Source organism: Tinamus guttatus, unplaced genomic scaffold, assembly GCF_059628265.1.
Source record: "Tinamus guttatus ecotype Peru unplaced genomic scaffold, ASM5962826v1 Tinamus_guttatus_pri_ptg000741l, whole genome shotgun sequence".
Classification (NCBI taxonomy): domain Eukaryota; kingdom Metazoa; phylum Chordata; class Aves; order Tinamiformes; family Tinamidae; genus Tinamus; species Tinamus guttatus.
In genome coordinates, this window is record NW_028289275.1 from 125,728 (window position 1) to 153,184 (window position 27,457).

Sequence of the window (27,457 nt, forward strand, 5' to 3'; positions counted from 1 at the left end):
GAAGGCAGCGCGGGCACAGTAGGGTCAAGAGCCTCTCCTAGTCCCTGCCACTGCTAGCACAGCCTGGCTTTGCAGGAGAAACTGGAGGATCTGAGCAACAACGGCTCCTCAAGGTCCCAGAGCTTGCCCTGGGAGTTGGGATCCTGCTGGATGGTGGATCCCGATCCACTGTAAAAGGTTGCCCCATCACTCAACTTCCACTGTCTGCATCGTGGTCAGAGCTACTCTGCTTTGTTGCCCTTGGGCATCCTGACCAACAGCACCAGGAGCACAAGGACTCAGACTCAAATCAGCAGCACAAATGCCTTGGAAAACGGTGACCCCAGGGCTAAATTGGACCTCCATTTATCCCCCCCCAGGAGGGAAGAAACAGGAAACATCAGAGCAACCTCTGCTTGATTGTACAAGGTCTTGGTCTTTAAAATAGCCTGTTCACTGCTGTGCTTTTGTGGATGATCCCCGATCACTATAACTAGTGTTCACTGTTTGGAACAAAAGGTACTTCATTCCTGTCCTGTTCTGCTGCCATCAAAACCCCCATCAGCAAGCCTGCCCTAATAAAACCCATGGCTATACCACGTAGGTTCCTTAATGTTCCCACAGCTGGAAGTGACATTTTCAATGGCATGCAAAACATTTTAAATGTAATTAGAGGAAGAGAAGAGCTTTTGGGAAAACAGGATGACTTTGCTTGCTTGATTCTGGCAATTGTGTAATTTAGTGTCATGCAGCAAAATGTATTATCTTCCCAAGTGTCCTCATCCAAAAGAGTTGCTAGGTGTTCATTTATCCTCCTTTCCAAGATGGCCAAGCAAACAACTGAGCAATTTTGGGCAGAGGTCCTCTGTGGTGTGTGCAACCTCTGCAAGGTCTTTGCAGGACCATTTTGCCTTTTTCCCAAGCGATGCTCAAAAAACCTGCTTTACTAATGTTAGACAGATGCAAAAATATTTTCTGAGACTTGGAGAAAGCTAGTGAGAATGAACCTAGTCTGGCGGGTTCAGCGCTCACCGGGCATTGGGTTCCCATCTTTACTTTAGTGAACATTAATTATTCCTTGCAAAGTCAGAGCTGGTGGATCCAAATCCCATACTGGCAGAGCAGGAGATGAAAGACGTCCAGGCTTGGAGACATACATCCCTGTGGAAGTGAAACTGTCTCCTCTCTTTGCAGCCATATGCGTCTATTTTCCTCTCTTTAGTTTCAGACAGGAAACATTCACTAAATTTCATCCAAATTATTGTTTGGCAAATTGTCAGAAAAGTCTATCTGCTTTGTGAGCTATGTGGCAAATGCAAACAAGAGTTATTTCATGCGCTGGGTGACCTGGCTGTTGTTCCCTGCAGCCAACCTGTTGCTAGCACGTCTGCTTTGGTTTGGTTTTGAAAGCACTTGATGTGTGATCAAGGATAACAGTTGTCATTACTGGTGCTTATGTTCACATAGCAGGAAAAGAAAACTCGTGCTCAAGACATTGACTGCTTAGGCTCTGGTAAAGACTTTCTGCTGCTCAACCACTCACAGCTAGCAGGTGGTACTGCTCAAACCCCTAATTGCGTTGCTTTTCTTTTCTTTTGCTTCTCATGTGTTCCTCTGAAATATAAAATAATAGCCATTGCAAAGACAGTTCATCAGCCTCATGTCCTCTGATGCTATTTCTCTCCTGCCTGGTTAGATGACCATCCATCCTTACATCCCACCACATGAGACATCACCCAGAAAGCGGTGGGAGTTTTGATAGAAGTGTCAGTTTGCTAGAAATGGGGTGTTAATTGTGCAGCGTTAAAATAATAGCATTTAGTTCTGCACCAGTACATCTCAAAACACTTTAAGAAGGTGAATATATTTTTATCCTTCATTTACATAAATGAAAATGAGGTACAAGGATGTGATTTATACAAGGTCATCCAGCAAGCCAGTGGCAGAATAAAAATAGATGCATTTGTATCTCTCTCCTTTAGGATCATGTTAATTCACACAACAAGGCTTCTCATCAGAGCTGACAGGCAATGAAATACCTCTCACAGTCTTTGTCAAAGAAAAAGCTGAGCACCTGGGACAGTTTCAAACAAATTGTCCCTCCTGTATTGCCTATGCAAGTCAGTTTGACTTGGGTCAGAAGCACCAATAAATTACTCTCAAACAAAAAACCAAATCATATTACAGATAAACCACTACTAAGCGCAGAAACACTTAACTGCTCAGATTGAAGATATAGCATTTGCTCAGAGGATATTCTTGTGATTGAAGCATATTTCGTGCTTTATTGAGGCATACTTGATTCAAGAGCATTTAGCGAAGGTGAAAGATAATTCGTTGCCAAGAGAGGCAAAGGATGCTCATAACAAAGAGAAGCTTTTACGGAATTGATAATTTTGCAGCTACTAGCTGGCCCAGTGGGCTTCTCCACTCTGTAGTGAAGGATTCTGCAATTATAGAAGACAGAGAAGAAATGAATAACCGTGCAAAGTTAATACTGGGGCATTTGTTTTGTCTCCAAGTCTCCTGTTTTCTCTGCTTACATATTTTCTTTTTTTTCCTACTTCATATCAGCTCCAGACTGAGATCTCTGCTGTGTCTTCTGCTAGTGCTGCAATGCTGGTAGCATGTTTTGGTGGCAGATGAGTGAAAGAATCTGCTACTAAAGACAGAGGTGCATTTGCCCACTTCTATGGTGTCGTCTGGCACATCTGTGCTCAAGGTCTCCTGAGGGGCTGAGCCTGGATTTGTCAAATCTGAAGGATTTGGCAGGGCTGCTGGCGTGTGACATGAAGGTTTGCAGCTTGCACTGGCACCTCTGCCTTGTCAGCAGCACCACTGCAATCCATGAAGGAGTCAAAGCTGTGTCCCAAACCACCAAGCCACCATGACAAAGCGGGGGAAAGATGCTGGCTCCTCTCCTTGGTCAGGTTTACACAGGTATTTCTCCTAGCTCCACTTTTTATTTAAAGCAGCAGTTATTAACCGATCTGCCCCATGGATCTACAGGATTTATGGAACACTGAGAGAAGGACTTTAAAAAGACTTATTTTGGAGTCTGATAGCCAAACAAATGCCTACAAAGAGCAAAGAAGAAGATCTTGTGCTTCTTTTAATAATTTATGTTCTGCTAGCTTACGAAAGGCCTGAAATCATGTCTCTGAGATGCAAAAACATACTGCTGGAAATGCAAAATAATGTGGGCTGAAGGCCTGGGCAATCTGAAATCTGATACAAAGATCCTGGAAAAGGCAACTCCTTCAGAGAAAGGAAAGCAAAACCAGACATACTCTTCTTGAATTGTGTCCAGCTCAAGAAATGGGAATAAGATACTTTTTTCTTTGGAAGAGCCACCCAAGAGGATTCATCATGGGGCACTTAGGGTAATTAGGGCTCAGTTAGACAATGCACTGTTGGTTGGTGAAATCAAGAAGGGTCCTGTTCAGGCAGAGAAGCAGTTGAACTGCATAACCTGGTTATTTATTTCTATCTTTTGCTCTGTAATAACACAGAGAAACCTGTTTTATGGGTAATTAGACTTTTCCTGGCTCCTCTTGGCTGATGGCAACTCAGATAATCAAGAATCTGAAATTAGCGACTTTGGAAAGACTGTTGGCCATGCGGGTTGAAATCTACTTAGACAGATGAAGAAGTAAACCTAGATTTCTCACATCTCCTTGTAGTGACAAAAAAAAAAAAAAAAAAAAGGAAAAAGCCTTCTACAGGTAAATAATTCCACCACTGAGATATGGAGAAACTTTTAACTATTCTTCCAGAATGGTGATTTAGTCCCTAAGCTGGAGAAAAAAAATTAGGCCTATATTTAGAAAGCCAGCATTTGTACAGACCTACAGATACTGATCTTGCATAAATGTAGAAGTAAATGAACCAAGATATGAGAAAAATACATAGTGCCTATCTGAGATCAGGAGATGGGGAGTCTAAAAGTGATTAAATTTGCTCTGGGAGTCTAAATATATTAGGTCGAACATCAGTATCTCAAAGTAAGCAGGGGCAGGATAAAAAGACAAGTAGCAAAGTTTAAATCTAAATTTCTTCCATATAAATTTATTGTAACTGGATTTTGCTGGTGTGCTCTATGTATTTAAAAAATAAGGAACAGGTTACTTAAAAGTACAGTTGCATAATCTGTAATCTGCCTGTTTTCAAATGAATGATGATTTCTTCCCTAACCAATTTTCCTGAAGTTAGAGGTATTAGATGCAGGCTAAATTCTTCCTTTATATCAAACACAGGGGTGCCACTAGCAGTTTTCATAGGGAAAAATGACACCTCAAAACACTAAAGTAAGACCATAAAACTGACACTTTGATATGCTTCTCCAGAAAAGACAAATGCAATGTTTATGGCCTAGACTATTTGACAGTCTTACAGTCTTTCCCACTGCAATTACTGTCTGCTCTAATATGAATACCCTGGCACAGCCAAATTTTAGTGGAAGAATAGACAGAAGTAGGATGCGGCCTGGTGGCAAATCCTTTGCAGTAAAACTTTGCTGAGAGTGGTGGTCATCTGGGTGTTATTCTGGAATCCACAGGCCAGATGCTGAGCTGCATTTCATGGCAAACTAACCACCTTGGGCAAGTCATTTAACTGCATTTCATCCAGAAATGGAGACAGGCTGGTTCACTTATTGCTGGGACTAGATGACATTTGGAAGAAAAAGGAGACATGTAAGGGTTGGCAATTCCCTTAACCAGCCTTTATGCTATGCTAGAAGAACTAATATGAGTCAAAGCAAGCTGATGCTGCTATTATGGCTGATTATTAGGGAGTTTTGGAAAAGAACATCATCTGCATTCCAAATATTCATCAGAGGAAGGGCAACGGAGTAGTAAAGTGATAGGGTCTTCCACAGCACCATTTGGCAGCTTCAAAAACGAAAAAGGGGAAAGAAGAATGATCAAGAGCTAATGCCTCCAAGTAATGGTAAAGAGAAGTGCATTTTGTTTTTTAAACCCAAAGTCCCCAAAGCATCTGATAAAAAACATATATGACTCTCAGCCCCTGACCCTACTGCTCCTTTTCAAAAAAACAGAGCCAGGAATTTCTAACCAGTGGCACAGACAATTTATACAAATTATACAGAGAGAGCAGGCAGGACAGCTATAGCTTGGGATCCTAGCAGTAATAAATACTTTATTCACCCAAGAAACTGTCATGCTTTGTTTCAGGAAGTTTTACACAAGGATATGCCTTTCACATGACTAATGCAAGAACAATGAAGGCAACACATGTTATGACTTAAACTACAGTTGTCCTTCTTAAGGGGAGGGGGGAAACCAAGTATATTCATGCAGAACAAAACCTGAGCATGTTGTTTGTCCAAGGCTTAACTTTACAGACAGCTAGGTCTGGTAAAATCCCTATTACCGATTACTTATAAATCAAAAGGCTTACTTAAGGGAAGTAAGGAAGGAAACTCTAAGATTGCAATGTGTATTGTTATTCATAAATACAAACAATTTTCTCAGGGTCTGAACACAGATTTTAGCTGACCTGTGGTGACTATCTGGTTACCTACATTTGCCCACAGCAAATGTAAACTAATTGAGACCATTTACTGCTTAGCCTAAGGCTAAGGTCTGTTACCTCCCTCTGCCACCAACCAGAAGCATTCAGCTAGCAATTACCAGGGCACAGCTGCAATATTGCAGCTTGCTAACCTGGGGTGACAGCATCACCAATGGCATGGAAAAAGCAAATCTGGATTACTTGTGCAAGAAGGTAAGGGCACCAAAACTGCATGTAGGAGCCTTGTGCAAGATAAACCATGGAACATTGCAGACACCAAGTGTCTATTTGAGAGCCTGGAAAAGCACTTGGATGAGAAAATCCATGGAAAGTTACTTAACAGACAAAAATGACATCCAGCTCAATGAATCCCTTGAGCTACAAATAGTGGGATGCTGAGGGCTGGGGAAGGATTATATCTACTTGCTCAGTTCTTTCTCTTCCTCAGGCATCTAATTATGGCTGCTGGTGGAAACAGCCACTGGCCTTGATAGACCCTTGATCTAACCCAGTTTTTCTATTCCTACATTCCATCCTTTCCCCGTGCCAGGGCCCTAAGCATCAGCTCTGAATTTGATGGGTAGGTTTCATTCGGGTAGCGTGACCCAGTGCTCCTAAGGAGGTCCCGAGGTCTCCTAAGGAAAATGTTCTCTTCATAGCACTTTGAGTTGCTAATAGATTTGAAAACGAACATGCAACTTGCTGGTCTTGGAATGACATCCAAACCTCACTTGCAGAGATGCCTTTTTGCTGAACTAAAACTCTAGTGGATATTTGGTAGCACTTTTTTCACTTCTGCATCCTAAATCCAGATTCAAAGAATAGGGACTTAGGCAACTAAAACCAAAATGAGGCAAAATCAGCCCCCTAACTGCATTCAATATCAGCTATATGACTAGAAGCCACAGAGTTTAACTGACTAAATTGTCCTATCTTGTAAGAATGGAAAAAATGTGGGCCCAAAGCTTGCAGTGACTTGGAATAACAAAGCCAGGCTGGATGGTCATATTTCCATCATTTTACAATAGAGACAGAGATATATCACCATCTTGCATGCACGTGAGACAGCAATACTCTTTGAGCTGCAATCCGCCCACCTGCCACAACGTGCAGTGTCAAGAAGAGGATTGTTGGGGAATGTCTACATTGCAGGAAAAGCTCAAACTCAAGCCATCTGCCCCAGCATGGACAGCAGCCCAGTCAGAGAAGGACTGGGAAGTCCTGCTGCAAATCCTCCCAGGACTTGGAATAAATACTGCTGTCCAAAACACATAGCTAACACCAGCCAGGTGGATATATGGGAGTCCTCAACCTTTGCAGCCCTTGCTGCAGCCAGGACTGCTTCGTTAATGCAGGATCATTTATTTTAGATGAAAAAGAAGGCAGGGGTTGGGAGCGGCATCATGACAGCAGCGCAGGTTGAGGCATTTGTCACAGGATGCTGCTTGACACCCGACTAACAGCACAAACGACTGCTCTGGCTCATGCAACCCGTAACAGTGTCCAGCAGCAGCGAAACGTCAGCATCCCTCTTGGCAGGGCACCGCGCACCCGCCGTATGATGGAGTGATTCTAATAACGCCAGACACAGATCATGGTTTCTACCTTCCAAAGCTCACTACGTGATGCCAGGCTACATTACCCCACGTGTCAGTGTCAGGTTGATAGTGTTAAATTGCTCGGAGAGTGCAATACTGGCCTGTGACAAGCATATTGCATTAACAGAGTTGCTGTGTTGGGGTAATGGACTGGATGCCTCTGCTTAGGAGGAGTTATCATTTTCTGTCCTGCAGTGGGGGCTATAAGTTCTGACCAAAGCTGGGGACCTGTTATAGCAGATCCTATGCCATCAGGAAGAGAGACGGCCTCCTGCTTGGAGAGAGACACAGGAGGCCAAGCAAACACTTGAGGTTGCTTGGTCTATCTTCAACTAGCATCATGTCCACAGATGTGTCTGCCCGTGCAAACATTGTCCCAGCCTCCCCCATCCCACCTGTATCTTCACACTGACCTTTGTTGTCATGCCAGATCCGCACTTTGCAGAGCTCTCCCAGGCTCAGCATGTCAGGGAAGGTGAATTCATCCATCTGGTTCCTCTCAAACTTGTTAGACTTGTTGGACTCCTTCAAAGCAAGGGTCCCACTGTCCCCGTTCTCTCCAAACAGAATCAAGGACACGTTGGCATCGGTACCTGCTCCTGGAAGGACAGAGCAGGACACATTGTCACGAGCTACTCTGCCATGTAGGACTATCACCCTGTTACCAAATGCATGGAAATGGAGGCAGCAGAGGCTGGAGGTGGCTGCAGTAATGTCCAGGTTGCTCTGGGCACTGCCAACTGATTACAGTGAATTCGTGCAGGACTCTGCAAGGAGGACTCGTGATAGTCAAGCCAGCCTTCCCAGCCCATCCCTGTAAACACAGCTGGAATGCTTTGCCCTTGCATTCAAAGGATGGTAACAGGATGGGACGCTGATGGTAACAGTACCCACAGAAAGCAGAACTATCTGTCTACTCCTGACATAGCACTGTGCATCTCACTGCTTCACAGAGGATGTCAGTGCCGTGATGCTCATTTCCACAGGGTGGCTTGGCAAACAAAGTGACTGGTACAACATCATCCAGCCATCTACAGAAGCACATTAAAAAACAGATTTTAACTTTTTTCGCTACAGTCAAAGTACTAGTACTTCTTCAGGATAATTATTTGAATATAGAATTCTTTCAGGAAGAAATTGCATCCCTTCTTATAGAAGGACTGAAAGAACCTGAAAGAGGGAAAAACGACCCATACAGAGGAAAGGCAAAGCGGCCTTCGGTGTCCATGTGAAAAAATGCCTGTGTTAAATTGGGGCTAATTTGCAGCAGTTCCCTGGGAAGAACTTAAGAAGGAAGAGAAAGCATCAGGGATTCAGGCAGTTCATCTGGCAGTAGCTTTTATGACCCTAAAGCTTGCTGAGGTGAGGAACAAAGCAAACTAAAGTCCATTTTCTTACAAGGAGTAGATTCCCAATTAATGCAAGGTCTCAAAAAGCAAAGAACCAACTGTTTCTGAGCAAAACCTTCCTGGCAGGAAGAAGCTTATGAAGGCCTCATGCTGTGACATTTCCCTCACAAGCAATTAGCAGGAGATTGGACAGAAAAGAACAAGAGACTGCTGAATCGATGTACATTTCACCTATCTGGGTCCTTTTTTATTTCTAATTCCAGGAAACTGTCAAGCACATTTAGGAACTGTAACAAATTTGACAAATGAAGGGCTGAAGGAACTGTTATTGCACAAGCTCTGGCTAGCCGTGAGAACAATCTCAGTGGGGTCAGTTAAGGGGTCCATGCCATTGGACATCTTCATCGACACCCTAAATGATGATCCTAAAAGAGAGAGCATGCTAAGCAAACTTGTAGATGACACTAAATTTGGGTCAGTGACAGACAATGAACAGCAGAGTTTCAAACCAGGTGGTCTCTGAGAAACTTGAGAACTGGGCAACCAGAAACCTCATGAAGTTCAGCAAGGAGAATTGTTCCAAGTTCTCCTTGTTCTGCATCTGAGGTGGAACCTCTGTACCTGGGTAGGATACGGAAGTTATTGCAGTAACATTCACATTTAGGTTGAATCTGAGTTAGTGCAGACCATGAACTGGGCAGTGCTCCTCCTAATGGAGCCCCAATTGCATCTGGCAAGGTTCAGGTTGGGTACTAGGAGAAAGATATAAAATCTCTTCTAGGAAAATGGTGCAGCCATGGAACAGGCACCCAAGGAAGAGGGAGCACCATCGTCCCTAAAGGTGTCCAAGGCTTGGCTGGGCAAAACCATGCCTGACCTGACCTAGTGCTAGCAATTGCCCTTTGAGCAGCAAGCTGGATGAAATAACCTCCAGAGGCCCCTTCCAAACAAAGTATCTAAGGTTTTACAATTCTTCCTGAGCAGCTGCATCATTTTTTGCCTAACTGCGGGTTGAATCATAGTCCTCTGAAGCCAAAGAATGTCCTTCTTTTGACTTAATGGAGACTTGGATAGACCACTAGGCACTGACATCGGCTGTCTTAAATTATGTAATTTGTAGGCTGTAGCTGAGCTGACAACATAATAATTAATCTTATAACCAGACAGATAAAAACCTCCTGCTTTGTTAATGCTTGCAAAATGAGAAAGCAGTATTTATTCTTCCTCAGTCTTTATTGAATTGTCATGTATATGATGCCTGCATGTAGAATACAAAGCGGCTGTGGGAATCAAAATTGAAAGACGGGGCCGTTTTTGTGCCACAGAAAGAGCCATCATATACTCTGGTTCTACTGTAGACCTACCTGTGAGTTATTCTTTGAAGAAAGCAAGTTTGTGCTTTATTTGTATTTTAAGGGCTAAAATAAATCAATATCTTGGTTTTAACCAAAGACTCCACCATCTGCCTTGTGACACTCCCTTTTCTCTAACTTCGAGAGCTGACATCTGAGGTACTGCTGGTGGCCTGCAGATTTGATCTTTGAAAGACTGGAATCAGTCTTTTGCAGGAGAATATACTTTGATATGACCTCTGTGTGTTATGTGATGCTCTAGGTTGGATGACTTCTGGAAAGCCAAACTGTAACAAAGCTTTTTTGAGGAAAAGTAAAACTAAACTATTCTTAGCTGTGTGAGGAGGAAGGGCTTCTTTCTTATTTCCTAGTAAACAGTTTTGTTTGGATTCATTTTCCCTAGTTTAAATTAATTGTCTTGCCCCTGCATGACTTGGATGGAAGGAGAAGCAGTGGGAGACCTTTCAGAAGATGATCCAGCCAAGATTAAGACTCCCTTCTTGGGCGAGTTGGTTAGAGAGAGCCTAAACTAGAAAGAGTTTAGACCAGAAATACATTTTTTGGGGAGAGTGACAAACAGGTGAGATGATACTAATCTATGTTTTCTTCTTCTTCTTTTTTTTTTTTCTCTGATGCACTGGGAAGTTCAAAGCTATTGCAGAGAAAAGCTTTATGCATAGAAATATACACATCTGACTCTAACCACAGTGGCATATTACTGTCCCTAGACAATATCAGTGTGCTGGGAGTTTATATAACATGTTTAAAATATCTATGAGGGATAAAAGGTCTTTTTTTCCTGCAGCGGCCCAACAAGTAGTAATCATGGAATATGTAGTGATCAAAGAGGGGAAATGGTTCATGACTTTTACCATCTTTTAGACAAACTAGATGAAGTTCAGCATTATGTCAGGATGCTGTATGACCTAATCATAACCAGGCTCTCTGAAGCCTCTCTGAAATCTGTTCTTTCCTACTGGTTGCATGGCAGGAAATAAAATGCTTCATCATTAATATCTGTCATCCTTCATTCAATGGGAAGGGCATATCTGTCTGCTGTTGCTGTCATCTTCTATTGTCCCCCTGGGCCTATTTCTATCACTTTTGAGTTAAGGCTGAATTTCACAAAAAGGTCACTGAAAGATCTACCATTATGCTGGATGGATTGCCAGATATATAAACAAATCATCCTTTCTCTTTTTGTTTGTAGTATTTCACAACATGCTTTCTTTCAGACAAGCAGCAGGCAGAAGAGATAGAAATAAGTGAGGTGCTTAAGATACTTTGCTCAAAGCTCCACAAGCTGCAAAAATTGCCACTGGTAAATTGAGAGAGAGAGGTAAAGATCAGAAGGTGATAAGCACCCTAGTGTGGCAGGGCTACTTCTGAGTGTCAACCTTTCAAAAAAGGTATCCTCATCAAAATATGCAGCTTGCACCGACTTGGCATGTGGCAGTTGTGCATAGTGATCCAGCAGGCTGACAGAAGTTCTTATGCAAAGTGATCCCAGGAGACGACACAGAAATTCCATTTCTTGGTTCTTGAAGCTCTGTAGCTTTCTTTTTACTCCTCTATCTGGTGTGTAACTATGAGATGCTTTTTCATGAGATAAATGATCTCGAAACACTTTAAAAAGGAGGGCAAAAAACTGTTCTGCTCTTCAGTCAAGGCAGACAGTGCTGACTGAACACCTAGAACCCACCAGGTCATGATCAAGTCTCCCACCCTATGTGGACACAGTCTTGACTAGAAAATAAAAAGGGGGCTGTTGACAGTAGCAACATGTTCTAGCAAAAGGTTCTGATTGGGGTTTCTCCAAGGAAGCAGTTAGCAGTCATATAAAGGCCAGGTGTCTAAATATTTCATATCCACTGATCAGAAGAAGATGGATCTCACAGTGTAATGCTCTCAAGATGAACAGCCAAAATGGCAGTGTTCCAACACAGTAGGTCTAAATTACACTTTTTTGCATAATTTCAAATTACGCATGAGATGTTTTTCACTGCTAAAAAGGTGAACTTCATGCTAGAAAAGATTTTAAATATCCACCATACACCTACCTCCAACATCACTGGTTTTAACCTGAATAGTGTATGTTGTGTCCTCCATCATCTGCTCATCATTTATCATGGCTGGCATTTCACACACAAGACTTCCCGTTGCATTTTTCAGCTTTGACAGCCACTCACCATATGTAAATGTAGCCACTTCTTGATTAGTCAGGTTTTTCAAGACAATCTGTGGACAGTCAAAACAAGGGGAAAAAAAATCAGCTACCATTTGAATGAGGGCACGTATGAAGCGTTGGACATGGGCAATGTGTCATTCTCTGCAAAGCCTTGGGATAGTCTGAAAAACTGTACTGAGCTTTTTTGGGATAAGCTGTGCACTTCTGAATGGACAATGCTTTGCTTGTCTACAGAAATGATCTTCATAATATTGCACGTTTTCCTGCATAGGGCAAAGCACAGGAAGAACTTCTCTGACATATGGTATGGATAAAGATCAGCTCTATTAGGGTTACATCTTTCCTGGAAACTGATCTGGAATTAACTTTAAATAAGGAACAGAGAGCTACTAAGAGCCTCTTTGCCTCTCCTTGAAGTACACAGTACCTTTCTTTCAATCTTTTCTGCACAAACACACAACAATCATTATGTAGATATGCTAAACAACCCCCAACAAGTTCTTTTAAAAAATGCACAGGCAAAAATTAGGCCAGCAAAACTTCACACACTTTTCCCTCTGGGAAAGGGTGATAGAACAAACAACATGCAACAGATATTAGTCACACTGCCTAATGTGTTACTGGAAAGAGCCCAGATGCTGTGGCGATAGGTGGTAAGAACAGAATAGAAACCTATCAAGAAGAAGCCAGAGAGCTACTCCAGTGAGCATCTGATAACACATCCTCCTTTTTGTGTCCTGATCGACGTGGCCTTGATGGAACCTGAATCTGTCGGAGGAAAACGTTCCACCAGCCTGCAGAAAAAATCTGGTGGTAAATTGTCATTGAACTGGGAGAAATGGGGAGAAAGAAGGAGACAGGGCTGCAAATTACCATTTCTGTCACCATATAACAGAATCAGAGACCATATCTGAGTAAAGCAGTGTACCCAGAAACTATGACTTACTATACATATTTCTGCAAAGGTCATGTGGACCTGAGAAGTGTCAGAGAAGTGCACATGATATTGGGAAAAAAAGAATCATGGAATCGTGGAAAACGTTAGGCTGAAAGGAACTTTAGTCCAACTGTCCTCTCCAAGTGGGATTGATTGCAGGGTCTTGCACAGCTGAGTCCTGTAAAGCTTCAAGGACAGATATCTCCCCAGCACTCTGCACCTCCAGCCACTCTCAACCGTGAAAGTTTTCCTTATGTTCCACCAAGATTTTCATTGCAGCAACTTTTGTCCATTGCCCTTGACCTTTCCCTATTCACCTCTGAGAAGAGGTTTGCCCAATCTTCTCTGTAACCTCCCTTCAAGTAAAAGACAACATTTGGTTTCCCCCTTCCCCTTCTCTTCTCAGGGCTTAAACCTCTGATTACCTTAGTCTTTCCTAGCATCTCATATGCTCCACCACTTGGCTGTCTTAGTGACCTTCAACTGCGCTACCATCTGTCGGCCTAGGAAATTTATCTTGAGAAAAAATAAATAAACTCAAATTCTGTCCTCAAACAGTGTGTGTCCCAGTCTATGGCCTTCTATTGACCTCACTCAAACGACACTGAAACCTCTAGCAGTTCAAAAGAACATTGCTCAAGGTTACAAAAGTGACTTAAAAAGAGGGCAACAGCTAAACCACCACTGAAGCAGTGGCAGTGCTACTTGTGCATTGTACATTTTTTGTGAGTAGGACACTCATCTGAGATTTTTCTCTCCGACTATGCTAAGCAGAGATGTATAACATAGCATCTTCATCCCAGAGGTACAGAACACTGTGGATTGTTAAAGCTGTCCCATTTTTCCAGGTACACTATTCCTATTCTCAGGCAGTGACACTACTATTTTGTGCTTAGGGAACAGCTCCGTGATTCAAGGAGACTGAATCGAATCCCTGCTTTGAAGCAAGCAGAGCTCAGGTCTCCACCACCCCTGGCTGGTGCCCTCTCTGTCAGGATATACAACAGAAGGATGTCTTTTCATCCTCAGGGATGAGTGAAAGATGCCTACATCCTATTAGCTAAGTGTCTAACATAGAAACTTTTTTTAGATAAAATTTGGAAATCATTAATAATCTCAGATTAACATAAAATTCCTTTTTTTTTTTTTTTCCCTTGGTACATAAACTCTTTGCTGGAGAAGATTCAACCAGCTCTACCTTTCTTTCCTGCTCGGGCACAACAGTGACATTGTTAGTAGTAAAATGTCCTGAGAAAAGCTTACAGGGAAATGACAGGAAAACAGCAGGGGATAGAAGCAGATTAGAGCTGCCAGCTGGAGTGCACTCACAGTCAGCGAGATCAGACCTCGCACAAATAATCAGCCCATGTCCGATGCTCCAGATGCTGTCTGGGAAAAACTGTCAGGCTACTAAAACCATAAATGTAAAACACCCTCTGTTTCCATCTTTCTCCCTCACTGAGAATGAGTGTTTTCATCCATATGTAGCTTCATGTAAGCAGTTAGCATGGTTAGTAACAACCTCTGCTATCTCACTCTTGGACACTGCTCCACAGAGGAGTAGAAGAGAGATGAGGTAACAGGAGACCTTCAGCAATCTGGTTGCTAAATCAGACCATGGCTCCAAGGAATGAGATTTATCTGACCCACCTTGAGCCACCCAAACATTGGGCTTCCAGTCCACGCGTGTCACTGTGGCTGTCCCTATGGTTGATGTACAGGGAAAAGCAACTGACCCCATCTTGGTGCTGTTGCCTAAGTTATGGATAGGCACACGGTCACTGAAGGCATCTGATAGGTGGTCCATCTCTACTGACTACAGAAGAGGCCTAATAATTTGATAAAAGAGGTAAAAATTGAATGCAGATTTTCAGTGACTAAAATGGTATGAAATGAACACCATCCTCAAAGCAGAAATACCTGGGTGCTGCCCACACATAGGATTGTGCGGGATTTTGATTTGGACCAGGAGAATGAAAAAAAAAAAAAATCTGAGGACCTGGGCTCGGATTATGTTTATTTTCTGTCTGCTTTTACTCTGGAGAGATTTAGCTATTGCTCAGCAATAAGGACACTGTTTTACATTGCATCTAAACTATTATTTAGGACACCTAAAACTTGCTGTGGACATCCTGAATACTTTTAAGTCTAAACATTATCACTAATTATGAATGGGTTTTAATTGGACTGTAGAATGCACTTTAAAAACAAAAAGAAAGTTGAATCAGTGCATATGAATAAAATGTTGATAACTTGCTTTGCAACTGAGCAAAAATGGTAGCTGACAGGAACCTTCAACCAGCAACTTGCAATCAGTTGTGCACCGTGTGCTGTAACAGAAAGGTTTGACATGACAGTTCATTTTGGTTTAGGTCTGCCCATCTTTCTCTGAGCCACAGTGTAATATACCCTCCCCATGGGCATGCACATCCCACCAGCACTGGAATAAAATGGGTCCTGGATTTCACCTTTAAAAGCTTCAGCGTACTTTTCCATGGCTCTGTTGCATGTCATTAGTCTTCACTTTAAAACAGAGGTCCCTGCCTGTGAAACAAAAAGACTGCTGCAAAGAACAATCAGCTCCTGCTATAATGATTTGTCTCAAACTCTCTTAATCTCCTTTATATAAAGGAAGAAGAACTGAATAAACACAAACTCCTGTATTCAGGATTATTTGTAATGTCTGAATGCAATGCAATTAGTGCTTCATTACGACAGCTTCTTATCTGTCTGGCCTTGACAGCACAAAGTAATATTAAAATTCTGAGAATCACCTTACACAATTCCCTGTTTTCTTCATTCTGTGAGCTCTCATTCCTTCTTACTCTGAGGTTTTCTACCTCGTATTAAGGCACTGGACAGCAGGCAAAACCATCATGTGATCTGAGGAGTGGGCTATCCCAAGAGGAGGTTTCTAAAGCATGCATTTTAACAAGTCTCCTAATTAGAAGTCACCTAGTCTGTTCTTTCAAGCACTGAGCATCCACAGCCTGATGGTAGCTTGACATGGTGGAAAAGGAGATTTAGTATTATGTCAGAAGAGAAAAAAAAAAGTCCATATCTCTCTCAACAATGCTGATACCAGAAAGTGCTCCTCAGCTTTTCAAACCTTTTTAATGTGTCTTTTCGTGCATGCATTGTGTGGGCAAAGGGATATTCTGCTCACAGAACTGGGCACCGTGTCTATAGAACGACACACATGGGCACACAAACATAAATAGTAGTAGTAAAAATAAGAATAATCATCCACATTCATTCTGGCCTGATCACAAGTCAAATTTTGTTCCCTCTAGTAGATTAAGCATCAGCATTTAAAACTTATGCCCCTTGTTGATGCAGCTTGAATCTTTAGTGCCAAGTCATTACTTCACTGAGATTCTGAATGAAATTTCAACATATTTTATCTAGACAGAGAAAAAATATGACTACTTCCGTGCCTGTAAATTGAATCTTTCGTCTGTGTACAACATCATTGATAATTCGTGCATTTTAATCGGTATTTATGCACTTGTATTTCTGCTGAACTAAAACCAGTATGAATTATGGCCAGCAAACTGTTTACAAAAAGACCAAAGAGAATTAAGAAAGATCATTTATTGTTATTTTAACAGAACATGAAAACTGAGAATATCCTGTAGATAAATGGAGCAACAAATGGTTAATTATGGGGTTGATGGCTTAATCTAGCTTCTCATTTCACTGTGCTAGTTAGCGCTAACTGTGAACCATCTGTCTGAGAGTTTAGCACTACCCCCACAAGTATTTCATTATGCAGTTTTAATATGCACTTTTGACAGAAATGGAAATGGGCTCAGATCAGTTTTCATGTCACACCAAGCTACACAAGTTTTCCAGGCTGGAATACAAATCAGAGAACACAGTGGCTCCTTCCTCCCCTTTTCCTCAGAGTTCCTGTCTTGACTTGCTGCCTGTCCATGTTATTTTTACCTTCTCGGGGAAGGTGAGAAAGAAAGCTAATAAATAAAGTTGTGTAGGTATCACTGGAGTTAGCTCAACCTCTGACCTGGAAGCTACACGTACAGTTTCCAAAAGCAGCTAAAATCCCATTTTCAATGAGTTGTGTGCATGCTCTGTTGCTCCTGACCATCTAGGGCAGCGCTTTAAGCCCATCAGCCGTCTAGACAGGAATCCTCCTTGCCCGAATCTCTGTGAAGGGCTTCCTGGAAATGGAAAACCCACTGGGCTCAGGGGCCACAACAGCCTGGCAGGGTGGGCAACAGGACCACGGGGAAGTGGCACTCACCCTTGCCTTTGGGCTATTGCTATCTTATGACCACAAGATCTGGTATGTCTCTGGGTGAATAAGCTCCACATGATTTCATATTGTATGAATATGATTTATAAAACTCAGGGGGAAGGTATCAGGGACCTGACAAAGGGAATTTGACCACGATGACTGAACTGAAGCAGAACACAGGCTGAGTTATTCCTTAGTCACAAAGAGAAAAACTGCGTGTCTGTGGCATCTATTTGGCAGATGGAGGCTGGAGGTTTACAGGCTGGAGGTTTAGTGCTTTATAAAGCCACACAGGGGCTTATTTTCAAAGCACTAATGTTGAAGTACAAAAACAAACTGCAACTAACTGGCTGTGACCTTATGGCAGGTTGGTACACGAAGGGCCAGTGTTTAGAAGCACATTACTTAGAGATAAAGGAAGGACAACATCAGACTAGTAAAAAATGAGAGAGGGCCGAAGAAAAACTGTGCACTGTTCCTTCTGACCATGGGCATGGGTTAAGCCACTGGATCTTCACCTATTTTTATCTAAAAGTTAAGCTAAAAAAATCCAACAATACATCTGCTCCTGAAACAGCATGCTAAATAAACATGGCAGAGATGTGTTCCTCCTCTAATGACATCTGGCAGCGTGGAAACAGCATGTCACTCCACCTCTATCTTAGAAATATAATTATAGGACTCATAACAAGGAAACTACATCTTAGTGCCCAAACATAAGTGCAGTTTACATGGATCTGATGGTTGTATAGAGAAGATAAAGGCACATGTAGGGTTTTTTTTTTTTTGCAAGATAGGACACTAGGGGAAAATGCAATTGACAGAAATAGTCAGAGCCATTTTGCATGCTGTATTGAAAACACAAGAAGAGAAGGGGAAGAGAAAAGCACCCCCAAAGGGATCCATTCTCTCATGGAGTCAGAACAGGGCAGGGAATTGCAGGGTCTGAAGGGACATCCTGGAGATAGAAGACAAGACAGTGCAGGTGGCCTGGTGGCACACCAAGGCCCTTTCGCAGGGAAGGAGCGTGGGGTCTAAAAGCAGGGACTGCAGTAAAGTTACAAAGCTTGGCTTCTGCCCTTGCTCCTTTCTTAATGGACTCAGGTCCCACAGGAAAAAAGCATGAGACACCAAGAGGAAAGAAGCAGGAAAGGATTGAGAGAGGCACTCGCATTTCTCCTCTTTCCCAAGTGCTGGGAGGCTTCCCCGGGTTACAGTGAGACACACGGTGTGAAGCACATTACCCTTTCCAGGAACCAGTGAGGGCGAGTGCCCTTTCCATCCGTCCGGATCCTCATCTTCATCAGGGGCGCAATGTCTGCAATCTCCATGATGAAACTGTCCTCTTGGCCTCGCTCAAATCTGGAGGGATTGAAAGACCAGGGAGGTTTCCCACTGCTTCACAAAGCCCTTCGTGGGTCCATTCCACAACTCAGACCCTGCCAGCTGCCTCATTTAAAGTTTATGAGTGCATTTTGTTGGACTTGAGCTTTTCTCTCCTGTAATCAACAGCTACTGTGTTTTTGGCAAGACACCTCTGTCCAGATTTGACAGGAATTCCTCCTCCCCTGGAAAATCAAGCCCATACGAAATTTCTGGAGTCATTCCAGGCAGTCTGTAGTATGTGTTATCATTCTGATTGAAACCAGAACAATAGACAAAACTCACAGTCAGGTTACTGCACGTTCCCTTCCTCTTGGCATCTAGCCATGTGCTTCTCTGTAGCTAGAAGGCAAAGCAATTCTGCTTAATCTTCCTTCACTATGATGCATCACGTAACTTTGCGTTTGCTGTGGTGACAGACAGTTCCTGCAGCTCAGCTAAATATGGCAACCTGATCATGAGTCGGAGCCCAAAGCCTAAGTTTAGCAGGCACAGGTAAACTATGCTAGAAAAGGGTCAAAACCAATGATTCGTCATTCCCCTCACAAATCTGGGGACTTTGGATTTTCAGATTAACTCTGTCTTTGGTAAGAACCAGGACAGATTTGTGTTGCATTGCTTGAAGCATCCTGCCCTACATCCTGTCCCACATCTTGCTCCTACAAATGCATCTTCTGGTACAGAAGCATTGGAGCTTTCCCCAAAATACCCTGGCTCACAGATGAGCTCCAGGCTTGGAAGATGGAAATGCAACATTTGTTGGGTAGAAGGGCACCCAAATACAGTGCATGTACCATTCTGCACCCTGACCACTCTGCTGTTGATATTTGTCCTTCACGCAAACGTCTCTCTGGGGGTGAGCTACAAAGCAGGACCAGCGTCCTCGAGAACTTTAGAAGGAGCCCTGCAAACTGTGGGCACCGTCATGCTCATTTATTGTGCATATATATATATAAAATACTGTCAGATAACACATAATGATGATATCTTGTTCCTGGGAAAGTTCTCGGCCTCCTACCAGCTGTGCAGTGCCAGGGTAGGAAGAAAAAAAACATTTCTTTATCAACCTCTGCTCAGATTACAGCCTGTAGCCTGAATGTGATTATCCTCACACCATTATCTGGACCTGCCTAGCTGCAGATGTTAGCAAAAGGGATTGGCACAAGGCTCTGAGTTTTCATCCAGGCATTCGCTTCCCCACATTCCTGGAGGCATTTGCATAGGGCATTTTGGTCGAGGTCCATTTCCAGTTATTAATGGCTATGTTTGCTTTTCAGAGCAAAAAAAAAAACCAAAAAAAACACTCCTCTCTGTTATTTCTCTTTGGTGGTACTCGATAGCAAGACAGCCTGTTTTATTGAGAGAGTGTGTGCTTTTGTGCCCTAAATGGATTGATTTTCATTTCTATTTAAGAAAAAGATGTGACCCTTCCAGCCTGAATTATCTTAGGATCCTCTGACCAGTTTTCATAACAACCACTATTACCTGCAAAGCTCCAGAGAAGTCTCTCCCTCGGTTCCTTTCCAGGCTGAGCAAGTCTAGCCTAAACAGCTTGTCAACCAAATAAACCATTATTTATCTTCAGCGAATATCCTGCTTATGAGCCGTACGGCTCATGTTCACCTGTTACCTCCATGAAATCTTCATACGACAGGGAAATAACTGCTAACATGACAGGCTGGGTGACCCAAGAGGTCTTTTCAATCCCTAACTTACACAAACAGCAACATAAAACCTGTAAGCCAGAAAAAAAGAAAAAAAAAAATGGGAGGGGGGAAGCACTCTGAGGAGCTGCTGTCTGGCACTGTGCCATTTCCAGGACATTGAAGCATTTATCTGAGGGATTTCATTAAGCTTTCTTACCCATGCCTGCACTTATAAATATTTCTATTGCCCAGAGGTCCTGGCAATAACAGTAATGTAGCTAAAATTGCCTTAAATCTGTGGCAGGTTAGACAGCCAGTTCTCTGTAATGCACTAAGCTGCTGTGAGTGAATTGGCACAGGATGGCCCCAATAAAGATGAAGTGCCTGCTATCCATTCGGTTGTGGGGGTTCTCCCTGGTCGCTCGCTGCAGGCCTCAAGGCTGAAGAGATATCCATGCAAAGCAGGACTGAGGGAAGCTGTTAACAGCGGGATCAAGACAGACAGCAGCAGTGTGCAAACAGGCAACACATATATTTAGGCAACACATATATTTTACCACGTCCTGCATGGGGGATAGCATCCTCCACGATACTGGAGGGCCTTGACGTGCACAAATGTCCTGAGCTCTGTGCTGCTGGTGGATGAGGTGGGATGCAGAGCTCCTCCAGCTAGTGGACATGTGCCAGGATGTTCCCAAAGAAAAGCACTGTAGCCTGGGGTTATTAACGTATTAATGGGTGGGTTTTGTAGGTCCTTCTTGATGCAACCCCAATGAATTTCTACCTTCTTTTGCAGGTCCCAGTGCTGACAGGAGATATCCCAGGCAACTAATACCATATGAATTATGCGGCCCCTTTGCCACATCTTGATACCATTATATTATAGATCATTCACCCCATCTGCAGAGACAAATCTGATCATTTTTTGTAAGCTACATAGTTTGGAGGTATCATTTATTCCGCTACATGGAGCAAAATTACAATCCCTCTCAAGAGCTTGGAGCTGTCCCAGTCCCCTTTAGATACTTTTGTTTGCTTGACTCTCATGTGAATTCTGCTTTGCTTTTAAATGAGAGCAAGCAGCGCTCATGCTTGTTACGTAACTAAACACAGAAAGGCTCCAAGCCTCGCAGATCATGCTTGCCCCAACACCCAGTCTGCTATGATAGCTGCAAGTAAAACATCCCCTGAGCAAACACCTCTATGCCAAAAGCCTCATCCACAATTATCCAGCCCACACGCGATACCCAAAGCTGTGGTGGAAGAAGTGCATTGCTGGGAGGCCGGGGTGAAATTCCAGCCTCCTCTGCAAGCCAGGCTCTAATTGCACGGGCAGATGCTCCAGCCCTCCTGCCATGCCATGGATGCTTTCCTGGGAACATCACCATTGGAGACCATCAATTAATTGAATTCAAGCCTTCTGAAGCCAGTTTCTGTGTTCATTCTGTGTTGTGCTGTGTTCATTCTGGAGCATACCAAAGCTTACAGAGGGAGGTGTTGGGAGAAGGAAAGCTTTAGGAAATGGATAGGTGACATGTGGGCTTCTTTTGGCTTAGAGAAGTGCTGGTATCAGACTAGGGATATATTTGATGGTTGGTTCTCTTCAAGAAAATACAAAATTTCATCTTTTAGCATAATCTTCAGGTTCTGAAGCACACAGTATGGCACTCCACACTGTTCATTGACTGTTTGGGGCTTTCTGCAAGCTAAGGCCACATCTGCAAAGACAGATGTCATGGTGTGTCCTCTTTGTGCCAGCTGCATATAAGCCAGCCCTAGTTCCCAAACCACATGGTTACAATTAGCATGGCACAGAGCCCAAGCAGGGCTCACCATTTCTGGGAGCCCTCACGTGGCTTCTGGACCAAAGTTGGCACATTTCTGGCCAGCTGTGTGAATGGGGGGAGTCAAATCAGGACAGTCACCACCTCCCCATCGTGGGCACTTCTCGAGGTAGGAACCCGCATGCAGATTTGCATGCCATTTGCTGCACAGTTACTAATGTGTATATGCAAGTGTTCCCATCACAGCTGTCAAATAACATCTAAATTAAGTTGCTTATTTTCCACAAATGATGTATTCTGAAGAAATCCTGCACCTGTGGTTTCCACGCAGTGCCCAGGGTTCCTCATGCTGCTGACATGGAACTTCACGGTTCCTCTTTTTATTCATAACACTCAGCTCCAAAATCATGGAGGAACAGGTTAAACAAAACTTGTATTAATGACACAGAATTATTTCACTAGCTACATAGCATACCCTTTGCAATTACACTTCCAGTGGTGACCAGTTCTGAATCTATAAAACCAGTGGGAGTTTATCCATTTATTTTAGTGAGAGTATAATCAAAGCCCTAAGTGCTTTCAGACTTGACACCAGAATCTGTTATGATTCTGCCTCCAAGCAATAAGTGACAAAGTTACTGTACCTGTCTCCATTTTTTTCCAGCTGCAACTCCTCAGTCTTCCCATTGGATCCAAAGACAGTCATGAAAATATTGGCATCCGTACCACCGCTTTCAATGTCTCCAGTCACAACTGTAACTTCGTACAGGATCTGCAAGAATTTGAAATGATCAGAATGTCTTATTTGAAACAACCATCCTTAATCTACGCAAAAGCCTTGGTGAAAGGCTGGATAAGCTCTGCAGAAGATAACCTTCTCATTACAGTCCACCGCAGTTTTATCAGGCAAATTTAGAGGATGAACCTTGCTGCAGGATTTTCCCCTTCACTTTCTCTAAGTTTCTTTTGGTAGGTATTCAGCCTATGCACACTCTGAGAGCAAGGGATATTCATTACGATGAATGCTTGAGGAGCAATGAACTGCTGGGCTACAGGAGTCAACCACCATGTAGTGTCAATGGTCAGACGTTTCCATCTCTCTAATACCAGCATCTGTCATCACAGTTACCTTCCAACACTGCAGACCTCTGACCAGCACCCAGCTCAGTTGTTTCTTTCTCTTGATTGCAAAATATTTCCCACAATGTGCAATGACCTTATGGCCAATATTTAATCCAATATCACCAACATTTTAAAGTCTATAAATCTAAATCATTGAATCATAGAATGCTTTATATGGTAGGAAAGTGCAAACATTCAGCTTCCCAGTGGGATGCGCAGTGCTGCAACCAGCCCAGAATGTCCCAAGACGTCATAGTTTAAAAGTGTGCCAAATTGGGTGGAACTATTTTGCAACACTTCCATCTTATCAGCCTAACTTTGTTCTTTTCTTCTGACATGTGAGTAGTAAGATTCAGAAAAAAAATATTTCAAAAGCATGCAAGCCCCGGTGGCTGTCAGTGGCATTAAGACTTCTAGGCCACTTCGATGCTTTCAAAATTGTACCTATGGTAACAAGACCTTAGATTTAAGAAGTGGAAGAATATTAAAAACAGTCCCAACAAAACATATTTCAGAGCGCGAGCTGTTATGCAAGTTTTATTGGCCTGAATTGTAGATGTCACATAAATCAGCAGTGCAGAGGAATAATATAATGGAAAAGCAATTTTTCAGGTCTGTGCATTCTTGACTAACTTGTTCAGCCCATATTCATCCACATACATTTTAAACTATGGCAGAGCATCATGCCACAGGTTGGAGAAGAAAGGCTACTTTACAAGTTCATTAAAATTTTTAATTATTGTGGAAGATATTAAATATTTACTAATTACTATTTTGCTAACTAGCTATTAACTCTATATTTTGTTTCTGGGAAATCGGCTGCTCAATTTAAAGCATAAGTATGACAGATCAAGCCAAGAAGAGAAAGTTAAATTGAAAAGGATATGAAAAGGGTAAATATGTCTGTGCAAGAGTAAAAAAAAAAAAATAACATATGAACTTTCCTCAAGCCCTTGAATATCTCCTTTGAACTCTAAAAAAAATAAACTCAATTTCTTAACTGTAGCTATTTAGGAGGAAAGAGCCCCTAGTTTACTAGGAAACTGATCAGAAAGTGAAACTTACACCTCTGATTTCATGTCTCAAACATCTCCCCTGATTTTCTTCACACCTTTCAGGAAGTTTCTGGCACAACATCACAAACATTTTTACAGTTGGATGTGCTTATTTTTTGCATACTTATGAAAGTAAATGTTCAGAATTGGTCTTTTAAAGGAACACTGAATATAAGTTTTTGTTAACATCTGTCTTAATCTACAGGCAAGCCATGAGATCACTAGTAGGAGTTTTTAGGCATTACCTAGGAGGTTAAGCCATCAATGGGAATTTTCAAAGAGGTTAGGTTTTAACTTTGGTATTCAGCCTGAGTAAGCTGATTCTCCCTCTTAGGTAAATTCTACTGCTGAAACTTGTGCTGAGTTGTTGAACACTTCACAGATGCTAAAAATGTTATCGCACTTCTATGTGTCTGGAGAAAAAAAAAAAAAAACAGGAGAATAGCTTTGACTTGGGAATCAATTGAGAACATAAAGAAAAATTAATGTACTATGAAAGTGTAACCTCACCATAAATAGAGGTACAAATAAAGAGATTTAAAATTGCCATACAGGCATTAAACACAACATTGATTGCAGTCACCCAGACTGTTATTTCTATTGTAAATCTTACACCCAAATCAACATAGCTCGGCTTTCCAATTTGTATTTGTTTGAAATATGGCATAGAGCACATTTCAACACTTTCATACATACTGAAGAAAAGACTATATTTTTCTGTTGCATATTCAGCTTTAATCACTTACTCATTTCAAAGATCAAACTTACGATTTTCTCCCTGCTTTGGCAACTTACTGATATTATCATTTTATACCTGAATTAAGGTACAGTGCAGAGGATGCTCTGAGTCCAGATGTGGACATGTTGCTGAATTGTTCCCTACCCACTCCACCCTATCCTGTCCTTTCATCTGTTGGATGCTACAGCTGCATCCACCCCTCATTATTACCCAATGTTCTTGGCGCTAACAATGCTAAATCAAACATAAAGAAATAATAAATTGACTTTCAGAAGATAAAAGGCTCAAGCCACATGCAGAAGTCAAGGTAGAAGGACTTTCTGTGCTGTTTCTTAGCACTGTTGATGCACAAAGCAGGTCCATGCAACTGCTAAAGGCAGAAGATGAGCTTAGGACCTACCTTGAGGCCAACGTTAACACAGTCTGCATCCAGGATGTTGAGGATTCGTGATGTGAGACCGTCACCTTTGTCTCTGGCCAGCCAGCACTTACAGACAAAATTATACATGACACCTTTGGTGGGTACCACGATGGTGAGCTCTTCCATCAACCAGCAGCTCTCAGGGGTAGCACCATCATGGCCCACCTGCAAGAACCCGAAAACACTTGCTTGTTAAAGGGGATTTTTTCTCAGAGGAGAGACCTTGACAGGGTGTTTTAACTGCTCTTGAGAGACCAAGACTGTTGACCACACACAGCATCACACAAACCATTTCAACAGGGAATGTCACCAAACATTGCTGCCCAAAAGCAGGCACGTTAGCATCCGTGGTGACTGATGGGAGCAAGGAAGTTCAAGGCATCTTCTGCAGAGCATGAGAGAAGGCAGCACACTACCAACCCCACATGTAAGCATGACAGAGGCAGACAGCAACAACCTACATGAAAACTTGTCCATTCTCTTCCTGCTCCATCAGGTCCATTCCAATGAGCAGGAAGTCAAGTGAGAGTGGCAGGATGCCCACATGGATGAACAAGCTGCTCAGAAAACTTGAGCTAAAAGGACAGAAGGGACAGGTGACTCAGGAAAAGCAAAGAGCCACTGTCCAAGTGCATAAGGGTAAGTTTAAGAGAGCCAAAACCAAAGAGACTGAGGCAGGACCCAATGGGAGGGGGCACCTCAGGTAACCACCAGTGGTGCAAACTTCTTCAATAACCCAAAAGTATCCCTCTTAAAGAACTTGAGAGCAGTCTGGTCTTATCAGCATAATTACGTACTGCAGTACTGTGAGAAACCATCTCAGTCAGCCAGTCATTCCAGGGAACTATCTGCACATAAAAGGCTGGATGTAAGAACAACTTACAGTTCATTATTTTCAGAGCAAGTGTTGTTTGTGGCACTACTGGGGAAAAAGTGGTCCTTAGCTCTCTGTTATTAAAAATATTACTAGGATGAAGGGTTGCTCAGGAAATATTTTTTTAATAACAACTGCACCTAAAGTGATATATCTGTTGTATCTTCTTTCCCCTGAAACTTGCTCTTTTTTGTCTGACTGTCTCAGCCATCACTACTATTAGGAGTATTATTACTACACTAATGTCTGTGCAGCTGCAGAAAATTAGAGTTAACCACTGGGGAAATTCAAGTCTGCAACCGATGCATTAATCCTGCGACTCCAGGGGTATGAGGTGAATGCGGATAGACACTTGCTTCTCCATTCCCCCTCTGCTAGCCTGACTGCCCTTCTCCGTACCCAAAGACCCTCTGAGAAGCTGTGCATGGCTTCTATAGACCAGTCATGGGATGACATGGACAAAGCAGCAAAGTAAGTGTGGGGCAACAGCTCAGCAGTGAAGCAGGGAGAGAACAGCTGGAGGGAGAATCCTGTTGGGGCCCATCAAAGTCTGCTGCTCCTCTAGGTTCATTACAGCCACCTCCTGAAGCGCCGTTCCAAGACATTGCCAGACACCAGATTTGTCACTGCAAATGCCTTTGGTAGTGGCAATGTACCAGGAGAAAGCATCCTGCACTTCTCCGAGACCCTCTGTTCAGGCTTCCCAGAGCCCCCAGCACATAAACCAACATATAAAGCAACATAAACCTCACTCAGCAGAATTCCATTCAGTGTTGAATCATCCTTGTGGCTGGACTTTTGGAGCAGCGCACCAGGATTTACTTCGTTCATAAGCTCGTAGTTCTGAGGTTTTTAGCCCAGTAAGAGCAACCACATGAGAATACCTTTCAGTGCAAAGCAATGTGTTGGATAGGCCATGCCAATACAGCAAATAATCTGAAGTCATGGTCATATAAGCAATATAGACTTGGACATGCGTACCAATACCAAGATGAGTTTTTTGGGTTGAGGTGCTTGAGCCCATTTAAAATCGTGGGATTTCAAAGGCAGACACCTCCTTGATCTATTCTGAAAATCTTCCTAGCTCGTTGCCACGGTCTTTGGGGGACCCTTGGGCGCTATTGCACAACACAAAGGATAAGATACACATTTTTCACTGAACGGCTCACAATCACATTTAAACTGAATACAAGAACAGAGGGAAAAAATAGAGTAGAGATACAGAAGTAGATAAAGA

At 42.7% G+C, this 27,457-nt stretch overlaps 1 protein-coding gene across 1 annotated transcript in view; it reads right to left on the bottom strand.

Annotated features, from left to right (window-relative positions):
- The window catches only part of LOXHD1 (lipoxygenase homology PLAT domains 1), a 131,891-nt gene that overhangs the window by 9,375 nt on the left and 95,059 nt on the right, over positions 1–27,457 (bottom strand). The window contains exons 33-37 of the mRNA XM_088537278.1: positions 25,326–25,511; positions 22,654–22,781; positions 18,441–18,558; positions 11,874–12,051; positions 7,526–7,711 (exon numbers count right to left, since the gene is read on the bottom strand). Of these exons, the coding sequence (XP_088393404.1) occupies positions 7,526–7,711; positions 11,874–12,051; positions 18,441–18,558; positions 22,654–22,781; positions 25,326–25,511 (796 nt within the window). The remainder of the gene's footprint in view (positions 1–7,525; positions 7,712–11,873; positions 12,052–18,440; positions 18,559–22,653; positions 22,782–25,325; positions 25,512–27,457) is intronic.